The sequence below is a fragment of the Phyllobates terribilis genome, unplaced genomic scaffold (genome assembly GCF_046119375.1).
Source record: "Phyllobates terribilis strain yellow unplaced genomic scaffold, ASM4611937v1 Scaffold_4__5_contigs__length_816908805, whole genome shotgun sequence".
NCBI lineage: Eukaryota > Metazoa > Chordata > Amphibia > Anura > Dendrobatidae > Phyllobates > Phyllobates terribilis.
In genome coordinates, this window is record NW_027362764.1 from 673,053,563 (window position 1) to 673,066,060 (window position 12,498).

The window sequence follows — 12,498 nt, forward strand, 5'->3', positions numbered from 1 at the left end:
CCTCTGCTGTCCTCCATGTCGGGTTTTTCAAGTAGCTCGGCGTGTTTCCATGACATCATTTGCCTAGAAATATTTAAAGAAGCACTCCCATCAAAAATTTGTAACCTCCTAATATATTGTAATAATCATATTATATAGCACTGTGTACTTACAATTGCTCATTTTGCCTTTCTACACAGCTAATACTTCTCTTTTCCATTAGCTCAATGACATCACAAGATTAAAAACTGACTAACTGAATCATTCTAAGCTTTCTGTAGAAACAGGAGGACAATTTTCTCTGCACAAGTCATGAGTCACTGCAAAATTCCCTGGCAGGGGGGAGGAGGGAGCAGCTAGGTCAGGAGTTGAAGAGGAGGATAAGATACTTCCTATTTCTATATAGAGCAGAGGAAACAGAATAATTAACTGGGTAGAAAGGCAAAATGAGCAATTGTAAATACACCGTGCCATACAATATAACGATTGCAATATATTAAAAGGATAAAAACGTTGGGGGGAGGAGGGCTTCTTTAAGGCCCATTGACACACACACCTGTGTCTTGGGATTAATACTCGAGTGTTCTTTGTTTGGTAGTCTCAATTTTCTGTACAACTATGTTTCAATTCTCATCCATCTCTGCTGGGTTCCCATCCTTTTTTCCGTCTGCTCCTGAGTTTCTAGTTAGTCCTAGGTGCCACGATTCCACGTGTCCTCTGGAAGCTGCACCAACGCCTGAAGTTCATGTGCCCTCCAACACCAGGGGCTTAGCGGATCCACCTTACCTGGTGAGCCCTTACACATACATTGATCTATTGCAACTGATGCCCAATTGCTTTGGCAATGTTAATCGCATTGGTATCGCTCCTTTAAAGTTAGGAACCCAGTAAGGTTAGTAAGGTTTTATGTGATGTGGCAGTGGGCTTCATACAGTCTGATCAGCATATAAAACCCTGTGTTCAGTTTTGGAAATGTTTCCTTAGCCGCAATGGATCAATGTACAGTATAAGTACTGGATGTGTGGTCCATATTTTTTTATACAGCTATAGTATTATTTATGTATTAAGTTTAAAAAATATTGGCATCATAATTAGAAAACGAGTGGAAGCGAAGGAATCGTTTCATCTAATTTGGGTTCGACAAATTTACAAGAATAATTGGATACAATTTTATGTTATGTCCTTATGGATTTTGTTTGCCAGTTGTCCTAATATCTGAATGGATAGATGTGCTAAAAAGTCTCATTTTCATTTTAGGATGAACAAACATCCTTTACAAACTTTGATCCATCATGTCTACTCCCTGGTTGCAAGGAATTTTGGACTTACCAAGGATCAATTACTGTTCCCCCACTTTTAGAAAGTGTAACATGGATTGTATTAAAAGAATCAACAACTGTCAGCTCCAGACAGGTATGAATAGATTCTCCATCAGGAAGCCTGGAAAGGCTGGGAGACATGGAATGTGTATAAGCCCATGTTCCCATGCAGCATGTACAGGGTTTTTTGCTGCTTTTTTGTGTGCAGGAAATCTGCTATTTTTAACAGTGCAAGAAAAATTGATGTGATTTCATGACAACTCATGCCAACTGTACATTTAAGGACAGAGAACTTAATTTCTTCATCTTCTCCATTATCTGAGTCGGCGGCTGTCGTAATGCACTCAATGACCTCTGACTGCAGTCCGATGTTTCACATGCATCCATAGACTTGTATGGGTGACATGATCCGATTATTGGATGCACTCACAGTATGCTGAGATTTTTTTCTCGTACTGAAGCTGCACTGCCCCAGTCAGCACAGCCCCGTAGTATAACATTGGTTCGGATAGCACTCGGCCGTATTATACTTTTGTGTGAGCGAGCCTTTAAAGTGATAAAAGTCGGGCTGCCTGTTGCAAGCACTTGATTGGGATTAAGAGTTTACTACATGTCACTCCAATTATGCTCAGTAAAAAAATCTGTATATCGGGGCTTCAAGAATCCAGATTTTTTTTTTTAACTATGATTATGTCTATGTAGGGAATTTTGTAAAATTGTAACACCAATTTATCCAAAGTTTTTTTATGAAATTAATCACCACAGAATTTTGTACCTAAAAGTTAAATGGTACTGGCCTATCGTTAGGATATCTGACACCGAGCACCCCAACGGATCAGTAGCTCCTGGTGACAGCTGTGGCCGAATGTGTTGGGTTGCTGAGCTGCACGGCACAGCTCCGTGAGCCGAATAGTGGCCATGGCCGGGTATTGCACATCCACCCCCTATTCAAATCAGTTCTTAGTTCCAATTGTCAGGCAGCTTTTGATAAAATGAGTTTACATTATAGTATGGTAATTACCAGAATTCTTTTTTCAGTTATCGCGGTTCCGCAGCCTTTTCTCAACCACTGAAGCAGATGGAATAGAGCCTTGCTGTATGGAAACCAATCACCGTCCCGTCCAGCCACTGAAAGGGAGGAAAGTCAGAGCATCATTCTTATAAACGACTTCTATTACAGCGCTGCATCTGGATGGCATTATGCACTGGCAGGGCAGTACTAGCTGTATATAATTGTGCACCATGTAGACAAGTGCAAAGGTTTCAAATAATGTTTTAAATTCATATATGTACATTTACATTGATGTCGTTATAAATAGTCACATGTGCAGTGCCTTGAAAAAGTATTCATACCCCATGAAATTTTCCACATTTTCTCACGTTACTACCACAAATATATTTTACTGGGATATTATGTGATATACCAACACTAAGTAGCAAGTATTTGTGCAGTGTAAAATAATTAACACATAGTTTTCTAAATCTGAAAATTGTGAAGTGCATTTATATTCAGCTCCCCCCCCCTCCCCGAGTCAATACTTTGTAGGACCCCATTTTGCTTCCATTACTGCTGTATTTCTTTGGGCTATGTCTCCACCAGCTTTGCACATCTAGTGTCTGAAATTTGTGTCCATTCTTCATTGCAAACTATCTCTAGCTCAGTGAGATTGGATGGAGGCATCTGTGCACAGCAATTTTCAAGTCTTGCCACAGATTCTCAATGGGATATAAGTCTGGACTGTGACTGGACATTCACACACATGAATATGTTTTCCTCTAACCATTTCATTGTAGCTCTGGCAGAATGTTTAGTCTCAAGTCTTTTGCAGCCTTTAACAGGTTTTCCTCCAGGTTTACCCTGTATTTAGCTCCATCCATCTTCCTATCAACTTTGAACAGCTTCCCTGTCCCTGCTAAAGAAAAGCATTCCCACAGCATGATACTGTCACCACTATGTTTGACGGTGGGGATGGTGTTTTCAGGGTGATGTGCACTGTTTCTTTTCCTCCACACATAGCATTCTGCATTTAGCCCCAACAATTCTACTTTGGTCTCATGTGACCAGAGCACCTTCTTCCACTCGATAGCTGTGTCCCCTCTTCCATTTGTACACAATCTGTCTGACAGTGGATTGGTGGAGCCCAAACTTTTTAAAGATGGTTTAACAACTATTCTTCTGAGGTGTTCAGAAATCTCATTTGTTTATGCCATGACAAACTTTCACAACCAGACTTCCACCTGATTGTCATTACATTGATTGAAAACACCAGACGCTAATTTCATCTTCAGTTTATTTGCTAATCATAAAGATTCACCTATTTTTTCCCCTCACAGACATGTGATATCGGATCATTTTCCTCAATTAAAAAACAACAAAGTCTAATATTTGTGACTATTTTTTTCTATATTATCCTCTTTATCTACTGCTAAGAATTATGTGAAAATTTGATGTAGTTTCAGGTCAACTATATGCAGAAATATGAAACATCTGGTCAGTTCACAAATATTCAATCACCACTGAAGGTGTAGAATTTGACCACTGTTTTATAGTTTTCTTTCCATATCTCTATTGCTAAGCAGTGAGATGTGACGTCCATCCACTGTCCAGATTCACCACAAAATGACTGCTGCATTCCCTGACACTAATCTGGCCATGATAATCCCTTCTGATTGGCTGTGCTCTACCATTTGAATTGATAGCTGCATTACATTACGGGGAAGCGTGCAGCCGCACCCAAGATCATGCAAGCCTCCATTGTATTATGCAGTCTCCTACAATGTGTAAAATGGCAGTAGTAATTTTGGACAATTCACCTGAAGCAAATCACAACTTTTTCAAATTAGAACAATTGGAAAGAAACTGACCTCTGGGATGATAAATCCTGGATAAAATGAGGAAAATATTGTGGGTGCCGGATGGTGGGTGGGTGGTTGATTGATAATAGAGGAGAAATTAACACAGATCCTTCTATATATTACAGTGATGAAAGTGCACTGTATCATATACAGGTGTCCATAATTCTGAAATTAAAGAGGACCTCTCCGCTCTCTTCATTGTTTTAGTAAATAATGACATTCCCTATGAAATAAGAGTGCAGAGCAGGACTGTGGCCTGACTATTCAGACACCTGCCCATGAGAAACTATAGAGATGAAATGCCTAGTTCAAAAAGGACAGCCACATCCCTGTTTGTCCTGCTCTGCCTTTATCTATATTGAGGTCGGCTGACACATGGTGAGGTTTTAATACAGGATAGGACCAACCCGATTGGGTCACCTTGTCGTGGTGGGATGGCTTTTACACTTTTTTGATCAAAATAGTGTTAACCTAGTGCCCTGTGTTATTTATATGTACTATTACTATTTACTTACCACAGGTTATATGCTCATTTAGTTTTCTGATTGGGTTTTGTCTAACAGGAGTAGATAGCACGGCGCCTTCTTGTGTCTCTCTTTGCACACTAGCTGGAATTTTTTCTCTTCATCCTCCACTACCAGATCACACCAAGGCTTCTTGTACTGCTTTTCGGTTGACACACATTCTGAGTGACCAGATATTTCAATCGGAATCAAATTATTTCAGGTATAGAGATAGAGTTAGAAGGAATCCCGCTTACTTACATTGGGCACTACTGCGCCCCCCATCCTCTTATTTATCATTTATGAAACATTAATGATCATTTATTTATTTTATTGATTTCATCTTACATTGTGGAACTACATGATAACACATAACAGCAGTCACCTAATACATCTGCGCGGATTCACTGTGTAATATTATTACGTTTGAGCCAGGTAGCACTATTAGGCTTCTACTGTAGTTTTGCTCCACATTGTTCCCTGATTTCTCAATTATGAGAAAGAGGCTTTGATTTCTCTGTCCTTCAGAGGTTGAGTTGGGCGGTGATTGTCCAAGATTGGATTCTCTTTTTCGCCATCAGACGATGAGAGCAGACCACGAAATTGGATCAACTATGAAAAATAAATGGAAGAATTCACTTTACATGATGATTGTGACAAATTAACCAACCTAGCTGAAGGGGATGTGTCTGATGATCAGTTTATCACCTGTTTCCATTGACAAGTCGACAGAACTATGATGACATATAATGAAATACATTTACGTTCTACAAAACTTTTTATATATTATATCAATATATAAACTGTTGAATTATAGGAATATCCCACAAATTTTATAAAAAACATAAACTTACTCAGGTTTAATCCAGTCCATTAAATTCATAATTAGCAGAATAGGTGATGGAAGAGTAGGGGCAGTGTGGTACGTGGGTGCACCAATGTAGGGGTGGTCTGATGGATTTGTACCCTCGCAAACACCAAGACTCCCTTAATAAAGGCTTAACAGCAGGAGCGGGAAACTTAAAACATGAACCACCTGCAGCACAAAAGTGCTGCCGACACTGTCCCTTACTGAAGAACAGGGGCTGCTTAGGAGCAGACAGCGAAACATATGTGTCATCTGGACACTCCCTGAGTAAGTAGGCTCGCTTGACTCTGTGTGATAGCATTTCCTCCCCTTAGTCTCCTCCCCCTTGGCATATTTGACAAATGGAGGAGGAGGGCAGACTCTGCCAGAACTGCAGATATACCCCAGGCACTGATCACCATGAACGCCTTGTTATTACAATTTCACTGCGTGCAACATCACTTTTGGCTTCTTCTTCGATTCAGTTAAATTGAGACATAAAACGCGTGGGACTGTTTTGGGTATACACCAAAATAACTTATACGCTTTTGCATTTTAAGACTGTATTCTGCACGGTTTGGGATCAACTAACTAAGAGGCTTGGAATTGAATTTTGCAGGGACTCCAATAATTCACAAATTTGGTGGAACAGACTTTTTTTTCTCATTTTCATAATATTTAGAAAAAATATTTTTTAGGGGAGGGACTAATGATTTCTCAACTAAAAGAGATTTCTGGAGATAGTTTATAGACGTAATGATAACCTCATTTGAAATATTTTTTTATGAGCAAAATATAAATTTTGCAGTTTTCAACTAATAGAATACATTTGTCTTACAAGTCGGGTTTCAACAATTTTCCAGCCATTAGAATTTATTAAGGAACATATTTACCAGATTTGACTATTTAGAAAAAAAAAAGAATTTGTTTCTCCCATTATATTGATGTTAAGTCATAATTTACAGTTTACAAGGAATCTCTTCTGTCTGCTTTGAGGAGAAAGATCAAATCACATTCTAGTGCCTGAAAAGAGATATTAGGTACAAGGTGATTTTTGAGCCATCACTTTAAGGGTAGGGTCAGTTCTCCACATACGGGAAACACGGACCAATTATTCTGATCAGAGTGGCATCAGTTTATCTTTTCTTTTTATGTTTTGCCCAAGAAAAAATTGGGTGTTTTTTAGGTCACTGTATTCTGACACACATACCGTAACTTTTTTATTTTTTCTGGAAATGGAGCTGAGTAACAGTGTGTTTTTTGCGGGAAAGGCTGTAGTTTTTACTGGTACCAATCTTTGGTACATACTACTCTTTGATCACTCTTTTTTTGTATTAGGCATGAATAAAAAGCATTAAATCTGGAATTGTTTTTAAATTTTACAGAGTTCACTTTGCATTATAATTGCCATATTAAAATTATTCTGTGGGTCGATATGATTATGTTGATACCCAATTTATAACTTTTTTATGTTTTACTACTTTTTAACACCAAAAAATAACTTTTTGGCTTTGTCATAGATTAAGAGTTTTAACTTTTTAATTTTTCTGTTCATAGAACTGTATAAGGGCTTGTTTTTTACATAACAAGCTGTAGTTTTTATTGGTACCAGTTTGGAATACATTTGACCTTTTGATCATTTATAATTTTTTTAGCCAAGATTAACAAAAATGGCACTTATGGGTAAGTTTTGAGATTTTTCTTAACGGCATTCACCATATATAATGAAAATGGATGCAGTTTTAGAATACAGGTTGTTCCAAATGTGGCAATGCCAAATATGTAACATTTTACTGTGGGATTGTTTTTTTTTTTATTTTTTATAGATAAACCATATTTTTATTGTTATAACTGTGATTTTATGATTTTTATTTTTTTTATTTATAAAACACTCAAAATCCTTTTCTTTTCTTTCCTTTGATCTCATTTATAGTACACTTTACTACTACACCCCATTATCTCCCCTGTTAGTCATTTTCTGACCTTCTGTTGCCAAATCAACCTTTTCGACACACTGCGATCTTACTACGTGGGTGCCGATGATCTAACAAAGGAAGCGACTTCCCTTTGTCAAATTCCTCATATGCTATCACTATTGTTAAATGAGCCAATAACCAGTTATTTCCTGGTCTGTTTAGACAGTCCGACCGGAATTCAGTGTTAATGGAACAATCGTTAATCTGATCGTTTTGTGGGCGTAGAATATTATGTTAACGGCAGCACATCACCCGTTTATGCAGGACGATCTGCTGCCGATAACAATAATCTTTAAGCCTGCTTAAAAATCATCACACCCAATGAACAAATGTTTTCCTCATTCGCTGGGTGTTTTCGCGCCTGTTTAGATGGGCTAATAGTTGGAAGTGAGTGTTCCTTCGAATGCTCATTTCCTGATTATCGGCCAGTCTAAATGGACCTTTAGACATTAAGTAGATGTTCACTTTTTTGTTGTTATTACCTGGTCAGGGCTGATACTTATTGGCTCTTTGAATATAATCCAGGTGACACACTCATTCAGTGGTGGGTGAGTCAAGGATCCAAAGTAACTCCAGTAGTCCTTTGATGTAGGAAGCAAGGCAAATGGGTCAAAGTTGGTAAAAGCTGCTTGCTTGCCCTAAAAAGTGATACAATATTGTGATATGGTAGATATTAGTCCATTACAAGAAACATACTCTGTAGAGTTTACATTGCATATATTGATGTAAATCACCTATACAGATAATCTATAAGTGAACCAAATAACAGAGAATATCCAAAGCTACAAAGAAAGCAAGATAAAGTCTAGTCCAAAACATTACTGTTATTAATAAAGCTTCATTTATTAGACTTAGGAGTCTCTTGCTTTCTTTGTAGGTTTTTGTTGGCTACACGATTATCAAATGAAATCAATCATCTTTGTAACATATTATTATTACATGTTTTGACTAAATGATACAGATTACTACAGATATGGCCAACAAACATGACTTACTTTTGTTTTAATTTGGCTTAATGCATCCACCACTTTTTGTAAACCAGGATGAGCATTACCCACCTAAGAAAAAAAAAGAAAAAATATTACCACAAAATGTAAAAAAATTATACTGTAGTTTGTTTGAACATTTAATTTATGTCAATTTTTTATGCTGCCACTAGGATCTAAAAAGAGCTAAAGAAATGTAGGTAAATTTAAAATAGAAAATATTGCCTCAGTATTTACTGTTCTACAAGCTGGCAAAATATTTCCCAAATTACAGCTTTATTTGAAAGAGAATTGATCAAAGGCTTTATTTCATTCCTGTGCATCACCAATACGGAAAGGAAAAAGCTCTCCATTGACAAATCTTATTTGTAACATGTATAAAAAAAAATCTAGGGCTTCTGATTAAAGAAGAACTCCCATCAAAGTTTTACAATCATCATATTATATAGCACTGTGTACTTACAATTGCTCACTTTGACTTTCTACCCAGTTAATTCTTCTCTTTTCTCTGGTCTATGTAGAAACAGGAAGTCTCTATTCCCTGCCTTTATCATTCCCCTCTTCACTTCCTGATCCAGCTGCTCCTCCCCCTGCCATAGACTTTTCTAGTGACTCATGACTCATGCAGGGACATGAGACTTCCTGTTTCTACATAGAGCTTAGAAGGATTCAGCTAGTCAGTTTTTAATCACGTGATGGAAAAAGAGAGGAATTAACTGGGTAGAAAGGCAAAATGAGCAATTGTAAGTACATAGTGCAATATAATATGATGATTGCAATATATTAAAAGGATAACAACTTTGAGGGGAGGAGGGCTTCTTTAAGGCCCATTGACACATACACACCTGCGTCTTGGCATTAAGACTCGAGTGTTCCTTGTTTGGTAGGCTCAATCTGTACAACTATGTTTCAATTCTCATCCATCCCTGCTGGGTCCCATTTAATTTTTCCATATTATGAGGATAAAAACTTTGATGCCATTACGTCTTTAATAATGAATTCCTGGTTAGTACATACCTGTAAGAAAGCCGTCAGTACAGCACATCCATCACGATTCTTACAGGCCTCAGCAAAACTGGAATATTTTTCAGAGTTCCAGTGGACAAGATGCAGCTATAATAAAAGTGGAAATAATCACAAAGTATAATCGTATAATTCAATAATCATTTTCTGCTAACAAACTTGATCCATTGGCCTAAAAAAAGGAACCAAAGAATTTTTAAGTTTTGTCATTTTGCATTTCTTTGGTCATAGCTTTATATTTTTAGGGCGATGTAGCTGTGTGAGTCCATATTTTATGAGACCTTCCTTTTTTGAGAAAAGAATAGCACTTTTTTACAATGCTACTCTGTGGTATAATTTCATTTATACATTTATATTATTTTTTGTTTTTTGAGAAATGCATATGTTGCTGCAGTTTTTATTACTTCCTTTTTTGTACCTTACAGGAGTCTTTCTTAAAGGTGTTGACTGGTACTTTATAATTGATGGGCTATCCTAAGGGGTCGTGCACATGGCCGTGTTTTCGGTCCAAGTGGGATCCAACAAAACATTTTGGATTTCACTTGGAATAATTCTATGGGGCTGGGCACATATCCATTTTTTCCCCTCGGAAAAAAAAAATCACAGCATACTCGAGATTGATCCGATATTTGGATCACACTCAGCCATGCAAGTCAATGAGTGTGTGGAAATCTTCGACTGCACATGGATGACATCTTAGTGGAGTCCGATTTCCAAGGACTGACAGAGTGGAGAAAATGGAGAAGATGGAGACATTTTTTTTCTCATCCAAGAGAATTGGATCACACTATGATCACGCTCTGATCAAACTCTGATCAGAGTTTGAGGAGAGTGTGATTGGCATAATCAGCCCAATGAGATGATATACGCTCGTGTGACCATAGCCTCAGAATAGGTTGTCAATATTAGATCAGTAGAATGGCAACACCCGGCACCCCTGCCAATCAGCTGTTTTGGTGCCGATGGCGGCCAGATATAATCAGTTGTTGAACTGTACAGCACACATCCGCCCCTAATCGAATGAATAGGAATGGAACTGCAGTACCCCACTGTGGCCACTATGCAGTTGACAGAGCAATGCTGTTCCGCTATGCCACTAAGCACATCCGGCAACCGATTTGGTATTGATGATCTATACTAAGGAAAAGCTAGCAATATTAATACATAATGTTACAGTAGAGGAAACACAAGATACATCTATTCTTTTGAGCAACTTAACACTTAATATTATAAACATTATTAAAGTGAATTAAAGCATATTTTGACTTGTTAAAACTTTCTTTTTTTAACTATAGTGTATTGGTAAATATTTTACCCATTTGCTAAGAAATTAGCCTCTATACTAATAATACTGGACTGTATTTAGGGCATACCTTAGTATAACTTAGCTACAGAAATCATTTTTAGGCATCTCTAGACTCGACCTTGGGTTGTCTACCCGTGTCTGGTATGGACATTAATCAGATTCATAGATTGTCTTAAAATTCTTATAGCCCAGTTATTCTTTATAGCGTCTAGAAAAAGTGCTTCGAGGATTGTAATTAAAATCAGTTACCTCTGCTGAATATGCCTTTCCATCCACAGTGTGCTCTGATCCAAAATCATTAGTCGGGCCCCAATGGAAGTGGAACTGGTTCAGCCTGTAGTTTGCATTGAGCGGGCCTCCTTTAACCACTACATTTACAGTATTTTAACAGTTTTAATATGTGTGAAAAATTGTGCAAACTTTACCAACTTTACTACAGTTTTTATAAAACACTGTTCTCATATCTGTTGAAGTATATACACGTACACATCAGAACTACAGAAATATCTGAACATACAGTATGTGATATTTATAAGGAAATCTTTGCAAATAAGAGGGTGTAGCATGTTGCTTTGTTGCCTATTTATCACATTAAGGGCAAAGTCTGATGACCGTGTAACACGGACGAGGATTGCATCGTAATGCTCGGACTGGACGGCAGCTCTCCTGATCTAAGCATGGCAGCATGTATTTCTGTGCAGCTGTCACACTCAGGTCAGAAGAGCCCACGGCCAGTCCGAGCATTGCTATGCGATCGTCGCCCGTGTTATAAGACCGTCTGACTGCACCCTTACTATTGCATGCTTACTAAATCTGCCACTGACTAAGAATTATCATCTGATTATCAAAACTTTATACATCATTTATTCTGAACCTTAGATCAAATGTCTTACCTGAGATGTCCGCAGTATCTTCAGAAATTACATGGAATGAATGCCCAATGTTGATGATAGATTTGATGGAAGCTGGACTGTAATTGATACTAAGAGACTTCAAAGAAGCATCAAACTTTGCTTCCTTGCTTCTAATGTCTATCGGAGACTGGAAGTTTCCTTGGGCGATAGGATAAACTTTATGCCAATGGTCAGGTCCTATAATAAAGAATCAATGAATGTTAAACAAATCAAATAAACAACCACAAGACAAAAGGTTTAAAGTACATTGGGTTTTGTTTGTAGTCGATAACCATGGAGACAAATAGTTCAGCATTAGAACTGCATACCCAAAACTGTAGGATATTTTGAATTGAAACTGGTTAAAAAAGTGTATTAACACATTAAGTCTACAATTAGAGTATACCTTGTGCAGGTTCATCCTTATCAATATGCCTACCAGCATTTACCATTATGCACATCATATCCCCAGGCTGATGCACTCATGGTGTAAAGTGTCACAGAGCTGCTTCTTCTTCTTCTGATGATGATGGGCTTTACTGATTCCAGTCCCCAATATATATAGTCGCATCACTAGGGTTTTATATGTGGGTTTATGTGCACTGTCTCTTCTAAATATGACACAAAGGCAATAAAAATGTTCATGGCAATTTGAAGATTACACAAAGTGATGACATTCACTCATAAAAATAACTGCAATGGTGCCACAGATAAAAGCACGAAAAGTTATTGTTAGCCTATGACCTTCAATGGTGCTGATTCATGGTCCACAGCTTGCAATTTTACAAATGCCCCTTCCCTGTATATGAG

At 37.7% G+C, this 12,498-nt stretch overlaps 2 protein-coding genes across 2 annotated transcripts in view; one reads left to right on the forward strand and one right to left on the reverse strand.

Annotated features, from left to right (window-relative positions):
• The window catches only part of CA13 (carbonic anhydrase 13), a 40,946-nt gene extending 37,265 nt beyond the window's left edge, over window positions 1-3,681 (forward strand). The window contains exons 6-7 of the mRNA XM_073679531.1: window positions 1,237-1,392; window positions 2,337-3,681. Of these exons, the coding sequence (XP_073535632.1) occupies window positions 1,237-1,392; window positions 2,337-2,462 (282 nt within the window). The 3' untranslated portion in view covers window positions 2,463-3,681. The remainder of the gene's footprint in view (window positions 1-1,236; window positions 1,393-2,336) is intronic.
• Window positions 3,682-4,971: 1,290 nt separating this feature from the next.
• LOC141265874 (carbonic anhydrase 1-like) lies at window positions 4,972-12,292 on the reverse strand. The gene is made up of 7 exons (XM_073679532.1): window positions 12,138-12,292; window positions 11,689-11,886; window positions 11,045-11,163; window positions 9,484-9,579; window positions 8,476-8,538; window positions 7,963-8,118; window positions 4,972-5,269 (listed from the first exon to the last, which is right to left on the reverse strand). Exons 1-7 carry the CDS (start codon window positions 12,172-12,174, stop codon window positions 5,150-5,152), a joined length of 789 nt encoding a protein of 262 aa, XP_073535633.1. The 5' UTR covers window positions 12,175-12,292; the 3' UTR covers window positions 4,972-5,149.
• Between the last annotated feature and the right edge of the window lie 206 nt (window positions 12,293-12,498).